At 49.0% G+C, this 20,574-nt stretch overlaps 1 protein-coding gene across 1 annotated transcript in view; it reads right to left on the bottom strand.

The window, feature by feature from the left end:
- BAZ1B (bromodomain adjacent to zinc finger domain 1B) overlaps positions 1-19,827 on the bottom strand; it is a 29,691-nt gene extending 9,864 nt beyond the window's left edge. Inside the window, exons 1-13 of the mRNA XM_080984095.1 lie at positions 19,478-19,827; positions 13,590-13,706; positions 12,190-12,334; positions 11,257-11,458; positions 9,366-9,487; positions 8,945-9,142; positions 6,486-8,145; positions 5,578-5,716; positions 4,380-4,537; positions 3,657-3,768; positions 2,681-2,779; positions 1,714-1,888; positions 864-1,052 (exon numbers count right to left, since the gene is read on the bottom strand). Of these exons, the coding sequence (XP_080840221.1) occupies positions 864-1,052; positions 1,714-1,888; positions 2,681-2,779; positions 3,657-3,768; positions 4,380-4,537; positions 5,578-5,716; positions 6,486-8,145; positions 8,945-9,142; positions 9,366-9,487; positions 11,257-11,458; positions 12,190-12,334; positions 13,590-13,706; positions 19,478-19,620 (3,459 nt within the window). The 5' untranslated portion in view covers positions 19,621-19,827. The remainder of the gene's footprint in view (positions 1-863; positions 1,053-1,713; positions 1,889-2,680; positions 2,780-3,656; positions 3,769-4,379; positions 4,538-5,577; positions 5,717-6,485; positions 8,146-8,944; positions 9,143-9,365; positions 9,488-11,256; positions 11,459-12,189; positions 12,335-13,589; positions 13,707-19,477) is intronic.
- Between the last annotated feature and the right edge of the window lie 747 nt (positions 19,828-20,574).

Genomic DNA, 20,574 nt, shown 5'->3' with positions numbered 1-20,574 from the left:
TACCAAACAAAACACAAAGACCTGCAAGACACACCAACACTGGGTTCTGTCAGCCATAAAGGTGGGGCAATTTATGGCCAAGGGGACAGAAGTATCTGTCTCGAAATGAGGCCAGTTCAAGGCCATCCATCACCTGCTGTCAAGGAACCAGGGCAGGGAAGAGGGCAGCCTTGGGGCCAAGTGGCCACCCAAGAGCCTGGTGGGCTGCAGTTTGCCTTTCTGACCCGTTGGCCTGGCCTCTGTCCACACAGTGTTTCCACTGGTCATCTAAATACTGTCTGTTACCACCAATGGTCCAATAGGGAGGATGAGAAACAGATAGAAGGTGGACCAGGCAGCTCACAGGAGCCACAGAGCCAAAGAAAAACAGCTGCTGGCAATGCAGAGACTTTTGGGAGAGTGAGAACAGCCCAGGGGACGTGAAAGACAAGCTGGAAAAGGTCTTTGATCCCCCATTCTGATATCTGAAATTGGTGAGTGATCCTCATGGAAAGTCTCTCCATTCAGAACAGAGAATTAGCCCCTTTGCAGCCCAACACTCATCAAGCCTACCTGGAAGCAAGTCCCACCCCCAATTTATTTCAAGGTAAGATGTTCAGGAATTGGAGTCAGTTTTGTTCTTCCAGAAGGCTCAGCTGGCAGCAGCTGCTTCTTCCTCTTTGTTTGGTTTGACAGGGGATAAAGTATCTTCCCTGCCATAATTCTGGCAAGGAAGCAAAGGCCTTTGCCCTCATTCCTTCACCCCTATTCCCATCCATGCCTGCAACCTGCAAGAGCAGCGACAGTTTCATGCCAGCTGCCCAAGCTTCTCTGCCCATCCTCCCACCCTCCCTCCCTCCGACTTTATCTGTCCTGATCCAGACCTTGGCTTCTTCCGCCACCCTCTTCTCTTCATCCACCTCCTCTGCCTTGGCAATAGCATCCTCCCCGCCTTGATGTTTTCTCTTCTTCTGCTTGGGGGCCATGAAACCTTGCAGAAACTTCTTAATAACGCTGGCCTGGAGGGCAACCACGCACTCCCCGAAATCCTTCAGGCTCTCCAGTGTGCAAACCTGATCAAAAAGGCACAAACACATTCTTATGATTCCCTTCTCATGTGCAGAGGGGCTTTGCAGCTCTCATTTATCCAAGCAACTAAGAGGTGAGCTCCCCAGATGGGATAACTGGCAAGAATGTGGCTACAGCCTCTCTGTGCTGGAAGAGCAGGGACCTCGGAAGTCTCGCCTGGCCTGGAGACATTTCCCCAGCCAACCCAGCCAGTGGCACACTGCACTGTTTTGTCTGAGCCCCCTAGTGTATCAGCAAGCAGCTCCTGAGGTTCATCAGGGCTTCAACTCTGCTGCAAACTCAAGTCTGCCTGCCCCGTGGTCAGCAACAATTAATGTGCATCTGTTTCAGGGACCAGGAATATTCCCCAGCTTCTAGAAGGCAGATCCTTCACCACTGCCCCAATTCAAAGCAAGTCTCCCAGTGTTGTTGGCTTTAGGTACCACCAGCGAACATGACCCTTCAGAAGACAGTTTAATAGGAGGAGCTTCTGGACTTCAAAGCAAAGAGCTAGTCCGGGGCTATGTGGCCCACCCATAGGGATGCCCGGAAGCCAAGGCCCGGTGCCAGCAAGACTACACTTGACAGCTGCTTCCAAGCTCAGAAGCCCTGCCTGGGTGATTGATTACTGTTAAGCCACCCACCTCTTGCAATGCTGGTGCTCACCTTGGCTTCAAACTCTGCCTCGTTGATGTATCCCAGGCCTCCCTTCTGCAGCCGGGTGGCCACTTCGATGAGGTCACTGCGCAGGAAGTTCAGCAGTTCCTGGTTGCCATCACAAGACTTCAGACCTGGGTTCTGCTTCCGAGCCAAGTGAATGGAATGAGTGATGTCCTGATATCTGGGAGAGGAGACAATATATGGTCATTATGTATAGCTGACTGTCTCTCTCATGAGGTAGGGCCTTTGGAGATGCTCTGTTACCTTCCAAGTTCTACAGAAGAGTTATCTAGCCTAAGCAAGGGTCCTCAGACATAGACGATGCTCAGTTACCTTATGAGGGTTGCAGAACTATCCAGCTCTATAACCTGAAGGTTTGTATTTTGACACACACTCCAAGCATGAGGATGTTTATTTGCCATTCTGAATCAGCAGTGTGAGCTCATTGGGCCAAACCACTGGTTTACCAGTGGTTTACACTGATGCTCAGAAATTTAGGAGTTGATTTAATGCTGGTGTCTAAAAGAATTTTTAAATACTTCCACAGTCTTGTCCAGAAGTATACAATGGCCCATAAAGGATCACTCATGTAGTGCTGCAATTGCATTGTTACGTACAATGTTTGTTAAAAGCACTAAGGCGCCTAAAAGTCTACACTTGCAGCAACACCAGCAAACCCACTCAGTAATTTTATCCATCCACAAACATTTGTCCAAGATGTGAAAGATTTGTGCTCTTGTAAATCCCAAACCCCAAGAAAAGGATCATTGCGTAAGGAGAAAAGCCGCAAAAAAGAACACAGAGGTGACCTGATGGCTTCAAAAAACAACAACACCCCACTCCTCCAAACTGCTCTTCACCAGCCCTTGAAACGATCCTGGCATCAAATGCCAACTTCTTCTCCCTCCCTTGCCTGACCAGCATCCAGGGACACTCCTCCACAATACTCAAAAAACAGCCTGTGAGTCCTCACCTCTTCTGCAGTCGCTCCTTCAGCTGGCTCTCTCTTATCCCCTGCGAGTGCAAGGCGGCCAGCAACTCATCCAGCTCCTTCTGGCTGTCACAGAGAAACCTGGAGGAGGAGACCAGACACCTTACTCAATGCCACTCTCAGCAGCAGGAAAATAAAGCTCACACCAAGAGACAGGTGGGCACCCATAACCCAGTCTCTCACCAGCCTACACCACTAACAAAGTCTTCAAATCGTTTAAACATGTTTCAATCAGAGAAGACCACGTTCCACTCTCACACCAAGCTGCCGTAAATTTAAATGTTCTGGATTGCCATTTTTCCTGAAGCAAAAGAGGGACTAAATGCTAAACCATAAGCTAAGGAATGTGGCCATGACTCATTGCACAAACAGGACTTCTATTACTGCCCCCTGCTGGTCAAGAGGCACATCAGCATGGGATGTGAAAACCGAACAGCTCAGCGGGAGAGAGGGGCCTAGCCGTCAATGACACCCCCTCAAGGGTGGGGCTGTGAGTCCTACATTTTACACAGCTCTCTAGCCACCTTTAAACAATAGTTTAATTAACAGATCTTGTACCCTGCAGTACTGAGTACTTTGTACAGAGCAGATTCCAGAAGCCTTTCTGCCAATTAGCCCAAGACTCAGCTGCGTAGCTGAGAAGCTTCAAGCATACAGCAGTTAATCGATCAAAGCAAATGTAACACATAGTGGAACCTTTTCGCCACATGGGGGTGGTGTCAAATGCAATGGGATGCAGCAGGCCTATTGGCAAAATCCAGTTTGCACTTCTGCAAGCCAGGAGGGCTGCTGCCTGGCTCTCCTTTGAAGATGCCATGCGCAAGGGAGCCTCCTAATCTGAAGAGCACTGAGAAACTCTCTCACCTCCCGGCTGTTGCATGCTCCCCCCACCTCTAAATCCTCAATTTTACTGGTGGGCAAGAACCCACACATCTTTATTGCCAAGAGCAAGTCTCACCACAGGTTCTGTCCCTGCTTGGGCGCCGTGGTCTCCACAGGGATTTCCGGGATGAGTAGGGCGCCCTGCGGAGTGTTCAAGACGCTGCCCTCCACCAGGCTCTCCTGAGTGTCTGCAAGCAACACACACACACAGTGAACAAGGAGCACCACTGTCGTCGTCATCATCATCCTTTGACCCACAGCTTCCTTTGAGCACCCCAGAGGCAAAGCAAGTCAACTGGGCACTCAGGCCCCTAAATAAGAGAAGCCTTCTACAGAACGCTGCTCTGTGGGCTCTTACTTTAAAATAACATGCCAGTTGTTCCTGGATGGTTGCTTAGTGCACAACATGGCTTCAAGCAACCTGTCCAGCACAAGAAAATGAATAGCTGGCTGACAGGGCTTGTCCTCCAGTGACGTGAACAAAGGCCCAGCGAAGCCCTAGCACCTGTTTCCCCACCAAATGGAGACAGCTGTTTCACAGGCCACGGAGGACAATTTCTGATTAAGGGCTGCTTAATGATTAACTTGCTTCAGTTTTTTTTTCTTGCTGAGAAATTCAGCAACTCATACTCTCAAATATAGCAAGTGATATTCATCTGTTTTATTCTGAGTAGACCCACTGAAACTAATGGTCCTAACTTAGCCGTGTTCATTAATTTCAATGGGTCAACTCCAAGACGAATACCGCCCAATACATCCAGCAACTTCACCAAGAACCTGTGAGAATGGTCAGCCTTGCCTTGTTGGTGGTAGTCGTCGTCCTCTTCCTCCTCCTCCTCTTCCTCCTCATCGTCCTCCTCCTCCTTGTGGGGAGGCATGAAGTTATAGTCGATGCCATCATGTACCCAGCCTTTCTCTATGAACAGCCCGGGAACTTCATCAGAGAACAGCCAATACCTAGAGAGACCAGATAGATGCCAGATCTTTGTGTGAGAGAGGCACCAGGTATTATGAGATGAGCAACTTTGCCAAGAAACACCCAGGTCACTGAGGAAAAAGCATAGGCTGCAGAATGTTGGCAGTACAGTACTTGTGATGACTAATAACAGTCTTTAGGAGGGTGTCTTATAGGACCAAGATGCAGGAAGGGCAGCAACGTGCTGGCAGGAGGAACCCAGCTGAAGTTACAAACAGAGCAAGCAGTGAACAGGCTGCAAAGCAGAGACAGGGGTGTCTCAAGCAGCAGCAGGAGGGAAACGAGCAGAAGCAAAGGGAAGAAAAGCCTCCTCCTTGGACTACAGAGAAGGCCCATGTAGCTCAGTAAAAAGAGCAACTGTTTTGCATGCTCAAGATCACTGGTTCAATCCCTGTCATCTCCACATGGGCTGGAAGAGACTCATTCCACCAAACCCTCGAGAACCATTACTGCCAGTCAGCTTAGACAATACTGAGCTAGATGGATCAATTCTCTGACTTGATATGAGGCAGTTTCCTGTGTTCCTATGATGATCTGACTAAAGAAACCCTGGAGAGTTGCTGCCAATCAGAGGAGTGGTCCCCCAGATGTGGCTGGATCCCAACTCCCATTGGCCCCAGCTACCCATGGTCAATGCTGAGGAATGGTGGGAGTTGGGACTCCAGCAACATATGGACGGCCCCACATTGGCTAACCACGGACTAACCATCATCGATCCCCATGTGCTCTCTGCCTCCAGGGCTCCTGTGTAGTGAGTTTTGCACTTCAGAACTTGCACTTCTTACCTCTCCCCCCCCCCCCCCGGGGATGGGCTCTCCCCTGCAGCCCTCCAAATGTGGTTGAGTTCCCGGCTCCCATCATCATTCCTGATCACTGGAGCAGGCTAACTGCCGGGAGTTGGGAGTCCAGCAACATTTAGAGGGCCTCAGGCTCCCCACCCCACTGAGCCACACAGCCAAATGGTCCATCCAGGCAGCTTCCCAACTGCCACACAGCCAGATTCTCCATTCCTCACCCTTACCTGTTGTGATTACGGTCTGTGCCAATAGGTGTCCTGCGCATGACCAGCTTGGCTTTGGCAATGCCATCCTGGAAGGCCTTTTCAGCTGCAGCTTTGTGCTTGCGGATTCTCTCCTCTTCTGCTTCTCTTTCAAGCTTCACTGGTGGGGAAGAAAAAGGAAGAAAACCCAGCAGTGTGAGCTCTTGCACCTTTAAAGTTTGGTGAGAAACTAACTCGCTCTCTCATAAGAGGGCTCTATCCCTTCCTTCAATTAAGAGCCAATCAGGAAACACACATTGTTTCAATCAGGGAAGCATTCACACACACTTTTGTATGGGGTGGGGGGTGGAGAAAAGCAACCAAACTTAGGGTTGGTTCACAGATGGAACATCTGCCAAGTGAAAATGCATGGGGCTGGGGCTATCCAGATCCGGTGCACCACAGCGTCCCATGGAACACAGGTACACCTTCAGCTACAGACATCAAATGTTGAGATACTGAGCAGGTGAAACAGCACCCAGGTGACTTACCGCCACCAACCCACACTTAAAAGGGGATTGAGCAAAGGGCAGTCACTATGCAAATGTTTACAGTGCTTGGGTGTCAGGACTGGAGGCCTTAAGGAGCAGGATGGGCATGACATCAACAACCAAACCTGGGAGTTTCTGGCCTAGGGGGCCTCTATGAACAAAATGCTTCTGGTGAAGACCTACAAAGATAGCTCAGATCTGCCTGCTGTGACATCAGTGGAACACAGGCCTCCACCAAGGTTGAGCAGCAGGGAATCCCTCTCCACAAACTCCACCCACCCACCCCCTTCCCTAGGGGTTCCACTGCAGAGGTTGGAATCAGAGGTTCAGCAGGAACAGGAGCTTACAGCCTCTCTTCTCTTTCCACAGTGGCATTTCTGGGCCTTGAATCACCATTACCTCTCATCTGCATCTCCTGCTGCTCCTTCTCTTTCTTGGCCTGCATGGCCAGTAGCCTCCTGCTCTTGACGGCGCTGATCATGTCTTCCGCTTCCAACTCCACCCGTGGCTCCGTCTTGACCCCTTTCTCTGTTGCCACTGCTGCCACAGCCTCTCCTTTCTTCTTCTCCCCCTTTCCTGTATAGCTGCTCTCCTCCTTGCCATTCTCCTTGCTCTTGGCCACCATCTCCTTCCGCTTTTGCTTCTCCGCCCTCTTCTTATCGTTCTCCTCCTTGAGCACGGCCAGCCGCTCCTTCCACAGCTCAGCTGACATCTGCTGCTTGGACTCCACGTGGTCCTGCACAGAGTAGGTCATCAGGATCCGGTGGCAGAGGGCGGCGAGGATCTGCAGCTTCTCCTCAGAACTCAGATCAAAGAACTCTGAGGTCTCGAGCTTTTCCAGGAACTCATCCTGCACCTCGTTGTCCTCAAAGGCAGCCAGGTCCTTGTTCTCCTCCGTGTTCTCTGAGGCCTCACTCTCCTCCTGCACATCCGACTTGCGCAGGCACAAGCGGACTAGCTCAGAAACAGAGTGCAGGGTGAGGGGGATCTCCGACAGCTTCATGCCCAGCTCACGGTAGTCCTCCGCAATCTCATCCTGCAGCAGGGTCTGCAGGAGAATGACCAGGATCCTGTTCAAGTATAAGAAGCCCCCCTTCTCAGCACACAGGGCTTCCATGAGGGAGACGGCCGTGATGGGGTACTGAGCGTCTGGCAGCAGCAGCCCTGAATAGCAGCTGAGGAACTCCACCACCATGGCCACATCCCCAAATAGGGTGTTGGGGAGTCCCTCAGGAGTGTCCACAAGCCTGAAGGTGGGCAGGTTGTTCCCTTTGATGTCCTGGTCCTCGTAGCGCTTCTGCTTCTCCAACTTTTCTATCATCTCCTTCACCCGCCGCTCCCTGGCTCTCTCCTTCAGCTTCTCCTTCAACTTCTCCCGCTTCTTCTTCAAGTATTCCTTCCGCTGATCCTCAGTCATGGAGGCCCAGTTCTTCCGGTGCTCGAGGAGCTCAAAGCGCTTCTGCACAATCCCCCGCAGCTCCTCGGGAAGGCGGGCACGATCCTCGCTGGAGAGCAGCCGGGCGGTTTTAGAGATGATGCAGGAGAGGGCGCTCTTCCTGTCCTCACGGTCCTTGTTCTCTCTGTAGTAGGCAATGAGGTGGAGAGCTGCGGGTGGGAGGTGCTTGGGCTTGCCAGAGGACCTGGGGCTTCCTCCTGAGCCCCGGGGCGCTCGCGACACCTTGGGGGTGCCCTTGGTCGTCATGTCCAGCAGTGTCATCTGCTTCATTTTCATCTTGGAGTCCTTCCTGGGGGAGCGGGACTTCCCAGTAGCCTTCTGCCCATTCAGCAGCTTTTTATTCCTCTGTCGTTTCTTGTTGAAGTTGCCAAGCTTCCCAGCAGACATCATCTTCATCACCTCCTCCAGCTCCTCCGTGGGGATCTTGGAGTTCTTGACTTTCAGCGGAGAGCCCATAATAGACTTCTTCAAGTGCACACTGCACCACAGAGAGGGGCTTAGCCCCTGACCTGGAGCAGAGCCATCCAACTTAGGCTTTTTGGAAGGCTTCCGATCGGGGGATGACGTGCTCTTTCTCTTGGTCGAGGGATTGAGCGTCAGGTACTGGAATTGAAGAAGAAGCAAAGGTAAATTTTAGTCTTGGGGGGAAAGAAACACAAGGGAGGAAAGGGATAGGTTGGAAAATCTAACTGGGGATCTGTTTCAATGTGCTGCTCGAAAGTCAACAGAACTTTTGAGGCTGCTTTGGAGCCTCAAGTGCTCCTGAATGCTAGCGATGCAGAAAGGGACAACCACATACATTTCTAGAGAAACTGCCCTTTCCACCTTTCAGTCAACAGCATCCCTCAATGTCACCTGGAGCATGCTGCCGGCAACATATATCGTTCTACATATCTCACCTAGCCAAAAACATGCTCTAGGATTACAGTAGTCACCCAGATGCAAAACATATGAGACACAATGCACACTCCATTGTTTTATACACATACTGTAGCCATCTTGACTGCAAAACCTGGCATGAGGGAGGCATAAGGATGGTTGGGGAAACCTTGAGGTTTGCAGAAGTACAAAAGAGGTGGATCTGGAGTCCCAAATGCACTCCTCCTTGGAAGACATCTGCACACGGCAGTCACAGGGAAGGGAAGGCACACTGCAGAGATGGAGGCAGGCCAGCTTGGTGTCTCCAGTGCAGGCAGACCACATGGAAGGCAATGGAGGGTCAAGTCTGAGCCTCACCAGAATCATCCCTTTGGCACCTGATGACTGGCAAGGGCTTGCTGTAGAGCTAAGATTCACCCTTGCTAACACTGCCCCCCCCCCAAAAGTAACCATTATGCATCAACAGAGACTCCTGTCCTCTTCCCAACCCACAACCCAAGACAGATCTTGCCTCATTTCTCACTTTATATGGGTCAAGCAAGAAGTCACTGAACTTGCTGGGAAGTGAATATTTCTTCACCAACTCATCCTCGACCACCCAAGGAGCATTCTCTCCTGTTCCAGCCCGGAGTGCATTGTGGCGAATGAAGTAGCGCAGAATCTCCTTGTTTGGTGGCCGCTCTGTGCGAATTAAGCTGTCTGCTGGCACATTGCTAATGATCTAGGGAGACAAAGAAACAAGCCTTTAGACTCTTCTATTCCTCAGCTTGTGGCAGTCAGCCCACAGCTTGCCACTGTACTTAAATACCACTGTTTAAAATAGAAACAGTTACTTTTAATTGCTCCTGACCTCGCAGCAGTGCTGATACCTTAACCAGCCACGCCTCCTCCTCCTCACCACCAACGGGCAGTCAAGGACCCTTAATTCTCTCTCACTCCCTTACCTTGTCTTCATTTTGCAGCTTGACATCATACTTGTGCGGTAAGAACTTTGGAGGGACCCATTTTTTTTCTTCCTTCTTCAGAGAAGTAGGAAGCTTCCGAGGAGATCGGCGCGCCCGGTCACCTGCATAAGAGATGGGGGGGGGGAGTGTGTTAGCAGCACAATATGCCCCAAAAGGCCTAGGCTGAAATGCAGTACTGAGGGGCAACAAAAGCACAGATGGCCAAGGAATAAACACACACCATCCAACACCAAAGGAGCAGGCAGGGAAGTTTCTAAAGGGGGATTAATATTGAGTGCCCTCTGCAGGATCAAACCACAGGTCCATCCACAACTCCGCATCCTGCATCTACAGATAGAACTGGAAGCCCCCAAACAGGGCCCAGAAGCAACAGCCTCCCCCTTGCTGGTCTCCAGCTCCTGGTATTTAGCTTCTGGACAAGGGAGCTCCAATCAGCCATTGCAGGAGACAGACCTAAGCTATTCTATGAATTTGTCTAATTGAGTTTTTTAGAAAGCCGTCTAAAGTTAGGAACTGCTGCCACTGCCACCACATCTTATGGCATTCAGAGCTGCCATCTATCTCTCCTGTGAAGTGTTTTCATAGAACAGAACAAAAAAACCACAACGAAACAAGACACAGCAGAACAATAAAAATAAAATACCAGCATTAAATTACAATATTGCATTAAGATTTAGCATTTAAAGGCACCCTGTAGCAGCAGCAGACTCTTGTGAATTGCATTCCTGCATCCCCCCCCCCCCCCGCAAATGTTCTACAAATCAATTTCATTAGGTGATCCAAAGTTTGAGTATTATGAGAGGAGATGGCCATCATTCTAGCAAGTAAAGTGTTTTATGTTTGTCAAGGGAAAGAGGACTGGCAGCCCACTAGCAGAATCTTATACATGGGGAGGCTCCAATGTGCACACGATTTCTGCCTGCACAAAGACCTCTGACTTTATTCCAATGGAGGCACATAAAGGTAGCATATGCACCGCTATTGAATATTTTAAATGTGTGAACTAGAAAAGTCAGGGCAGAGCACCCCTAATTTTGGAAAGGAGCCAGGATCTCTGAAAGACAGTTTCCTTGAGCACCACCAGTGATGTTGTTTGTTGCTGCTTGCAAACCCTTAAGTATGCTCAGTTAGTACACTGAGACTTAATCAAAGAACGTGACAAGTTAGTTGGCTTCCGTCTATAAGTTTCCCTGCTTGCGAACAGCATACCTGAAATGTTTGTGCTGTCCAACCACACAATGCACCTTATTTGTTTGTGAAAACTTCCTACAGTAAAGCACATTAACTAGAATCTATAGGAGAAGCTGCTGGAGAAAGCATGGGCATAAAACACCAGCCAATGGAACTACTTCCCATGAAACGCTACACAAAGGATCTACCTGCATACCATATTTAAGCTACGACCATAACTATGACTGCCTTTTTCCACGGAATGCTCCATTTATCTGACCCAAAGGGCAATCAAGTGGATTATTAATACAGAAGTGGCAAGACCAAAGGCAACACCCTTCAGACACACACATTAAAAAAGGCTGCAGCCTTGCACAGGGCCAGTGACCCATAACAAAGGGAATGGGGGCTTCCTAATGCTTCTTCAACTAAGTATCAGTCCTACAATGACAGACACAGGAGGCCTTGACTTAGCCAGAACAGAGAGCAAGTTGGGTGTCACCAGCAGACCAAAGTCACCTGTCGTCTAGATAGACTCTCTCCCCAAAGCCATCTGGGAAAACCTGGAAGGGAGATCAGCACACACCACCACACTCCAACCTGGGTAACCAATAGATCTTTTGAAGGCAGCCTGTACTACCCGGATAAAAGATAGTGGATCACCAACATCCCTCAGGCCAGGGCGTGGCTTGCTACTCACTCAGACTCTCTCTCCGGCTGTCATCTTCCTTCAGTGCCAACTCCTTTTGGTTGTCCTGAACCACCTGGCTGGAATTTTCTTTGTCACTGGACGGGGAATCACAGGCCCCGTCGGCTTTCTTCTCAGGTGCCTCTTCATCTGCCGCCTTCTCCAAAGGATGGATTTTTACTACTTTTACTCTCAGCACCTTTTCTTTCCCAACCTGATGGGAAGAGGGAAACCAATGAGAACTGGTAGGGAGGCCCAAAGTGAACACATGACTAGATTCATGGAGCTGCTTACAAAATGGTGACACTTGGGGGTTCATGCATGCTGTTGGGGGTGGCGGGGAGCTGCTAGTCACCTGGAGCAAGGCTAAGTTTACCACCCACACCCCCTTGTGCATGGCTGGAATAGGCACGATGGTATGACAATCCACTAATGCAAAATTAAAATACAGTGCAAATACACATTTTAAAAGAAGCACTAAACAGATCAAAACCCAGCAGCCATCCACAGTTGATTTTTTTTTAATAGTATTTATTAAAGTTTTAAGTTTACAAAAAGGCAAAAGAAAAAACAGCCATCCACAGTTGAAGCCCAGCAATGGCTTTTATAGAACTCTTGTAGAGGTTTGCTTGCAGTCACTGAACAAGACATGGCACCTGAGTTCACCCAAAAGATACCCTCTAGGAGATAACTGGTCACTTGTTCCAGTCACGTGACTGGAAGAGGAACCTGTTCCAAGGTAACCTGTACCCTCTTCCCTCTTTCCAGGTATGTTGTATCTAATAATTACACTTAAATTCCTCTGGAAACCAATTACATCAGTTTGGAGGTGGGGAAAGAGTATTCCACCTTTTGGACATGATGGCAGAAGGTGCATAAGAACAAGTAGGCCCAGAAAAGAGAAACAGCCTTGGATATCCGGATCCATTCAAGCTGGGGCCTTACCTCAAAGTCACACTCTTCTCCCACAGCAAACTTGGTCATGATCTCCAGCCAGGAAGTGTCTACCAGTTTTTCTAAGGAAATTGTGTTGTGATGAACCATTTCCAGGACAAGTTTCTCATACCAAACTGGGAATTCCTCCTTCAAGCTAAAAATATCATCAAAAGAGAGAGGGGGATATAACACATTCCATTTAAGTGGCAACTACTACAAAACGGACAACAGTAAACTCACAGAATCAGCAGTCAACAGGGGAAGCCACATTCATGAAGCAATTCACAAATCCCTCTATCAGCAATGTCAGCTGAGAATGACAAAACCCACCATGGCATAGGAAGCTGCCTTGCAACTTCCAAGATAAGGGGGAGGGAAAGATGTTAGTGAAGCTGTGTGCAGTTCTCTGGTACAAAACTTGCACATATCAAGGGAACTGTACAAGCCTGCAACACTCTGCCTGCTCTGATAGACAACTGTAAAACTTGAGTAGGAAGATTTAGTCAATCTATCAAAAGACAGGTTGGAGACAAGGTGAAAAGTTTGTGGTCTAATTCTCACAAACAGCAGATGAGCTAATAAACCTGCTTCTCAATATTACCCCACTAAGACTGCAAGCAGAGGCTCAATGAACCTTGTTCTGAGTGGAGGCAAGTTGTATTCTTCCAGATATGCTAGATTTCTATGTGCAGGAACTTTTTGACATAAGCTCCACCTGCAGACCAACACTCACAAACACACCACTTCCACCTACTGAGAGACAGAATTAGGTCAGGAACTTTCACCTCAGACACTGGGCCCTTTGGGAGCCTGGTTTGCAGAGAAGGATGTCTTGAACAAACATGCAACTGTTACCTAAGGGGGAAATGTGCCTAGAGTGGCTTTTCAACATGAATATCCAGCATGAGAAGATCTTCCAGAAAGCCTCTAAAACAGCGTTGAGATGATTACAAAGAGTGGTGTTCTTACTGCTTTTTTGTGCAACACATCTGGATTTGATTTTAACTGCAGTATAATATCAACTGGATCAATAACTGCCTTGAGTCCTTAACAGAGTAAGGCCAATTAAAAAATAAAGCATACTGGACTAAAAAAGGCAAGTTGTACATTTATAAGCAACAAGAAAAATAAGGCCCTAACAAAACAAAAGCAAGAATTAGAAGAGGCAGCAAGGCCAAAGCTAACTTGGGAGCTGATCCCCTTGATCAACACAGGTGGAGAAAGATGTTCAATCCTTCTTTTTTTTTTTTAAATAATATTTATTATTCAATCCTTCTTTGGATGCTGACTCAGACTTCTGATGATGATTGTCACAGCAACAGTCAGCCACTTGCCAAACAACCAGCATCCTACGTTTAGGGCTCATGCCCTGGTCTCTAAAAATAGATGCTTTGGATTCTGCTACTTACAGCTCAGCGACTTCCTGCTCCTCCTCCCAGGCTTCTTTGTGTGTCAGCTGGCTGCTTCCGGTGCTTTTGCAGGTCCATATTCGCTGGCTGTATTTCTCCAGCCGTGCTTCATACTCTCTGAAGGAGCAACAACTCAGGAAAACATCGTGTTTAATTTGCAGCTGTCACTTTATCTGCACTGCTTTACACAAGTTGCATGGAGTGATTAGTATTTTTATTAGATATATTTACTTGTTGATACTGCGCTTGGTTGCTCCCATTATATTTTTCAAAGTGTTATTATTTACTACCATCAGATATGGTAGGGACCGCTTACCAGCTTACCAGCTTGAAGGTAAACGGCGTTCCGTGTGCTGCGCTGGCTCGCCAGATGCAGCTTGTCACACTGGCCACGTGACCCGGAAGTGTCTGCGGACAGCGCTGGCTCCCGGCTTATAGAATGAGATGAGCTCACAACCCTAGAGTCTGGCAAGACTGGCCCGAACGGGCAGGGGTACCTTTACCTTTTACCATCAGATATATTTTGAGCCACTTTATCCGGCCACCAAACAAACAATTTGCTTCCTTACCAAACTGGAAACTGCACATTGAAGTGGCTTTCCAATTTTAGTTTAAAGACAAAGATTTGCCATCAGCACTGTTTACCTAATCCAGATTTCCCAACAAACTACAGCTACCTCAAAGCAGAATATTAAGGGAAGGAATCTGTGCCCATGAGAGGAGGGATAGCAGGGAGAGAGAAAGGCATGCATGAGCCCATAATTTGACTCTGGGCATCTGACGGAGGACTATGTGAACACAAATCCAAAACATGTATACCAACTATAACAAATCCAAGACGTGAATACAGCTACAATTGTTATCAAAGTATATGTCATACTTTTTGTATGCTTGTCAGACAAACAGGAATCACCACAGCCCAACCTGAACTTCTCTTAACTTCCACAAACACCTCCAGGATGAGTTGCTGGAGAAAAGTGATTTGAAGCAGAACAACGTTTGAACTCTGCACAATTCAACAGCCAAGCTCTCCGTTCTACTGATTTGATCAAGAACTGTGGCTGACCAGACCAAAGGCCCATTGAAGACCAACTTGCTTATGATAGCTGACAACCTTATCACTTAAAACCTTAAAGCAGATAAGAATGGCTCTTGAGAAAGTGTGGAGATTTGAGATGGTGAAAGGAAAAGCACAGATGCATTCAAATCTGTGCACCACAGTCAGACTCTAAGTGTTCTAAATTATAGAGCCAAGGGGCAAAAGTGAGAGGACTCGGGCAAGCCAACACAGGTGTGCAAAGACAACTGTAATTTAGCAAGACGTCCTGGAGGTGACTTGCAGGAGCATGTCACGCTACAGAAAAAGATGAACCAAGAGGAGTCATCCTTCTTTTCTAGGGCATACAGAAGCCCCAGAAGCTGCATTTATAAAACTCAGCTCTTACTGACAAAAAAATCTCTCTCCTTATATGACAATGCACACAACAGCCTATCTTTTTAAAGTAGAAGCATGTAGCTCTGTTGCCCTTGCTAGCACTATATGCCTTGGGCTGATCGTGGGATGGACAGCAAAGGTCAGAATAGTGAAGAAAGCAAAGAATAAACACCGGTGTTGCTGTCTACATACTATTGGGGAGGATAAAACCCATAGAAAGTGACTTTTCCTGCATTGGTGCAGAATTCTAACGCACCTAGATTCCTAAAGTGCAGGCATTCCCAGCTAGTTTAAGAGCAAGTAACCCCACCAAAGCACATTCCACTCACTGATATCACTCAAATTTTCCACTAACATGTATAACAACCTGTGCACTGCCGTTGCCCTCGCACCACCCTCCAACTGACAGCTCCAGACTGCTTATCTCACACTCACCAAGGAGATTCCCCTGCCAATCACATTCTCTTCTTCTGACTGGCACCCCGTCACCTCACTTGGCAGTTATGCAGCCCATGTACAGATTCATCCCAAGGGCTTTCCTGACAGAAAGAAGCTGGATCAAGACAGGCAGTCTTTGTTGCTAGCTCAGGAAGGCTATTGGTCCTGAACACACACTCAATAAGCATGCTCCCCACAAGCCAGCCCTCCTGCCAGCAGAGGGATATGGCTAACCCAAGCCCCTCCTCACCAGAGGTTTGGACTTCCTTAACACCAACACACTGTGGGGGCAGGGACTACTCAACTCAAAGCAGCCTGTCCTGCAATGGGTTTTGTTTTGTTTGCATCAGAAGGGTTCTATATCATGCTTGACTTTGCTCTACTGCCCCCATCACAGGGGCAAGCATTTTTTTTAATGATAAAACAGATTGCAGACAGTCCACAGGATTCCAGTAGAATTAAGCTAGCATGAATGGGTTATGCAAGCTGCAATCCAGGCCCGAAGGAGCTGCTCCAAAGGAAGTGGGCTGAGGACTATGAGTTTACTGTCGACATGCTTCTGCCTTATCCAGTCAGATCTGTGCACAGAGACTGAAGAGCTCCAGTTTCACAAAACAACTTATGGTCACATGATAGTAAACAAGTTACAAACACAGAAAGCAGAAAATTCCACTCTGGAGAAATCACTTTCCACCTCAAATCTCTTGCTTTAGATTATCCATCAAGACACTGCAAAAAAAAAAACCCCCAAAAAACCAGCCCTGCTTCCTAAAAGAACCTCAACCATTGATGACCAGAACAGCCCAGGCTGTTCAGACAGAACTGGGGAGGGGGAGGGGAAAAAGAAAGAGAAAGAAAAGAGGAGAGGGTTGGGTCAGAGGAAAGGGCTCTCTTGGGTACAAGACAAAGAAGCGAGAATGAAGAGGGGAACAAAGCTTTTCCTTGTATGGATGCTAAATTTCATTGCTTAGGCCTATAAAAATCAGCTCTTTGGGCTTTTAAGATGCTCACAACACCAACCTTCGACCTAAAACTTCAGAGATAATTATATTTTATAGGAGAAAAGAAATGGGGATCTACTGTAGGTCTAGCAATGTAATGAATAGAAATTTGGAGGCAGCAGATTCAAGTTCAGTTCCCTGCTTAGCTATTAAGCTCATTGGCTGGCTAACCTTGGACAAAAATCCATCTCCATCAAAGTCTGAAAAACATCAAAACAACTGCAACATGTGTATAGCGAAGCATGTAGAAGATGAAGCCAGAGTAGCAAACAATATTATAGTGATCAATTCTTAAATAGCAGCTTTCCTTGAACTACACATCAATCACCAGTGGGCTTAGATGCAGACCTCGTTCAAATCTCTGCTCAGTCATCAAAAGATCTTTAAGTTGCCTGGGCAAGGACATGTCAGGCATAACCTTTTAACACAGTATTTGTAAAAATAAGTGTCTGAAGAAAGGGACAAGTTACACTGAAAACTTTCATCAGTATGGCCAGGTCTTTCCAGGCACTAGGCCTCAAATCAACATTGGAAATAAGCTCACAAAAGTGACTAGGCTGCAAAAAGAAAAAGGGGGGGGGGTAGTGACAGTCTACTTATGCCTGGCAGAGGGGTTCATGTGATTTCAACCCTGACAACCCAGGTGAAATGAGCAATAAGCTGCTCTATCCCTGCTCAGCCTGCGTGCAACTCACCACCTACAGCTACCAGTTAAACCCAAGGCTGGCTCCAACATTCAGGGTTATAGTCAGCACAGCGCTATGGTGAATGTTTCATCAGCAATTGAATGTTCCCCCCCTCTCCTCCTACCACAAACCCCTAAATCTGTTCTGGAGATTCCCCCAACAGTCCTGAGAACATATGGGAAAGTGTGAGGCTCCTAGGCAGGGGGTTGTGTTAGAATGAATTGCATTAGCACTAGCACAAATGAGTTGTGTTAGAACTAGCACAAATATTTTGTTGAATGCAGAGAAAGCCCCTGCACGTGGCAGCCAATGGGCCTTAAACAGTCATTTTTGCCACACCACACTAACTTTTAAAGTACCAAGAATTAGGAGAAATAATTTAATCCTAGGAATCAAACCAAGAGAACTATCTGATCTAACTCATCCTTTGCCAACCTGGTGCCCTCCATGTTTCATATTACAAGTCCCATCATCCCCAGCATCACATGGCCATGTTGGCTGGGGCTGATGGGAATTGTAGTTCAGCAGCATCTGGAAGCTGGCCTGCCAGGCTGGCAAAGGCCATTTTCAACAGAAGCCAGGGAGGTGCCCAGAGCAACTCACAAGCAGTGTGTGAAAATAGCTCTCCCCTGCTGTTTGTCCACAGCACCTGGTACTTGGAGATGCACTGCCTCTGAACATGGAGGCTCCATTTTACCATTAGAGTCAACTGCTGCAGCTGAACTAATTCCACCATGAAACTGGTCTAAAGATATATAAGCTAACAGCTTCCAACACTTGTGAGGGCAAGTTAATTTATGCAGACCACCACAGGAGGCAGCAACTTCCATTACTCTGAACTACCACTCACATTTCATGAACTTTCTGCCAATCAGCTTCACTGGAGGTATTACATGACAGGAGACAGCCGCTGTACAGCAAGGTTCTACCCTTAATTTACTTCTGCTAAAGTTAAGCAGGTCAGGGTCTTGTCAGCCTGGAGAGTGAAGACCTCCTAGTAACCACAACTGTGCCGCTCCAATTACTTGATATAAAAGTAACTAAGGATGCATAGAAGGCTTCCCCTGGCTGGATCAGACCAAAGTGATCACCATCACCCTTTTTCCAGCACTGACCAGCCAGGAGCCTCTCAGAAGCTCACAAGTGCAGGGTCAAGGGCAACAGCCCCTCCTCCACCAACTGGTATTCAGAGGCAAACGGCCTCTGGCTATGGAGGCTCAATTTCAAACTCTCTTGGCTAATGAGAAGATAATTAAAGCCATAAACCTGCTTCAGCCTAAAACACATATGGAATTTGCAGATGCCCTGAGCCCTGACAACAGGAATTCAGGGAATCAAGGAGGAAGTGATGTCCCTACCCTGCCTGTAGACACCAGACAGGCCCCTTACAGGAATGAAGCAGCAGGGTGAGATGGGCTCCCTTTGGTCTGATCCAGCTGCAGGACCAATTTTTAAGCAGGTGAGAAGGAAGAAGCTGAACCCTGTGAATTAACACTTGCTGGGGGAGCCCCAAGAAAAGGACTGTGGGATGGGGCTTCTGTCCCCACATATACTGGGCCAGGCCTTCTTCTATTCCCTCAAGAGGCACTGAGGTCCAAAGTATAGATGGCCCCAGTGAGAGGAGAAGACTGGGCTGTAAGAATGCAAGAAAAGCCCCGCTGTCGCATCAGGCCAAAGGGGGCCCATCTAGCCCAGCATCCTGTTCTCCAAATACAGTACTCTAACGGGAAGCCCACAAGCAAAAGATTAGGGCTCCCCAAGAGGGGCGCCAGCACAAAAGCAGGACTCTCCCCACTTGCCATTTCCTAGAACTGGTATCCTTAAGTATATACGTACTGCCTCCGACTGCCGGGTAGGTGGGTGGGTGAGAGAGAGAGGGAAGGACCGCTGCTGGGAAAGTCCCGAGAAAGAGAAGGAAGGAGGTTTCCTGCTGCCCTGATCCGTCCCGTCCCGTCTCCCCCAAAAAAACCTCGGGAAAAGACGCGTCAAGCGAGGAGGCCCGACAGAGGAGGAAGGCAGGAGGCGAGAATAAGCCGAAATAGGGGGAGGGAGGAGAGCCGGGAGCGGAGAGGCAGGACGACGTAGTGGCGGAGGCAGCCTTCCTCCTTCGCCCGAATCGGGTCAGGTCAGGATAAGAGAAGGAGGGAGGGAAGAGAGAAGGAAGGGAAGGAGAGCAGAGTCAGACACAACAAAGCTCCCCCCCCCCATGCACTACCCCCCCACCTCTCTCTCCTTTTCTCTTTCGGAGGTAAACAAGGGGGGCGCCATACTCTTCCCCTTCTCCCCCCCCCGCCTGCCCCCCTCCGGTAAATGCCGTCCGTAGGATACTCGCTGGTGCGGAAGGCCTCCTGCGTGTGGGCGATGACGAAGCGCTCCTCCGCCACCTCCTTCTCGTCTCCCCCCGGCGGCTCTCCCGGCGGCGGCAAAGGCTTGGCCAGCGGGAAGGGCTTGCGGCCCAGTAGCGGCGCCATCGCCCGGCCACCAGGCCCCGGGGAGGCGGCGGCGGGTCCGGAGCTAGAAGGGCCGCCGGGAAAATGGCGGGAGATACACAGAAGGGGAAAAGCGGGCGGCGGCGGCAGCGACAGTGATGATGATCCTCCTCCTCCTCCTCCTTTTTCTCCTCACAAGAAGGGAGAGAGCGCGGGAGGGAGAAGCCCGCTCAGTCCCTCCTCAGCCGCTCTCGCGCTCGTTCGCTCTGCGCGTGCGCAAACAACTCTCCCCCCCCCGTTCACACACACTCACACTCTCACTCTCTCACACACACAGAGTGAAAAACACAAAAAACAACAACACCAACAGAAAGAAGTCAAGGAAGGGAGAGAATTAAAGAGAAGAGCGGTGGCGGGTTTTTCTTCTTAAATTTAACTATTAAGGAGACCCGCCTCCTCGATTTCTCGCGCCTTTCCGCGGACCGCCATTGGTCTGGCTCGGAATGCCCCGCCGTGCCATTGGCGGAGTGGCACGTCACTCAAATAGGCGCGTTTGCTTGCGCGAGGGAGAGAAAGAAAAGGAGGGGGAAGAGGAAAGAAGCGAGGGAGGTCGCATTATGTAAGCGCAAGAAAGTAGCGCGCCGACCGCCCCGGCGCCATTTTGTGTGTCGCTGTTATTATGTCTCCGCCTCCCGCTGCCAATGAGAATACGGGGCTTCATCCGGGGATTTGAGTGCAGGGAGGAGGGAGAGAGAGGAAAAGCCCGCTTGCCCGGCTTTTGTCTGAGCGAGTGGCGCGCGGCCTCTGCTTAAAGGGGCAGCGCCCTTTAAAAAAGCAGCGGCTCCAGAGCACCGTGGGAAACTTTGTTGCGGGAGGGGGCCTTGTTTTCCTTTTGTGCCCTCTGCTCGTAACTTATTTTCCTGGCCGAGGTTTATAACTAAAAAACGTGTGAACTGAAAAGAAGCCGGTGCTTCTGAGCATGTGTAAAGGTCCCAG

Source organism: Podarcis pityusensis (assembly GCF_964106645.2).
Source record: "Podarcis pityusensis genome assembly, chromosome: 15".
Lineage (NCBI taxonomy): Eukaryota > Metazoa > Chordata > Lepidosauria > Squamata > Lacertidae > Podarcis > Podarcis pityusensis.
Note: the sequence above shows the minus strand (reverse complement) of the source record. Positions and strands in the feature narration are given on the sequence as shown.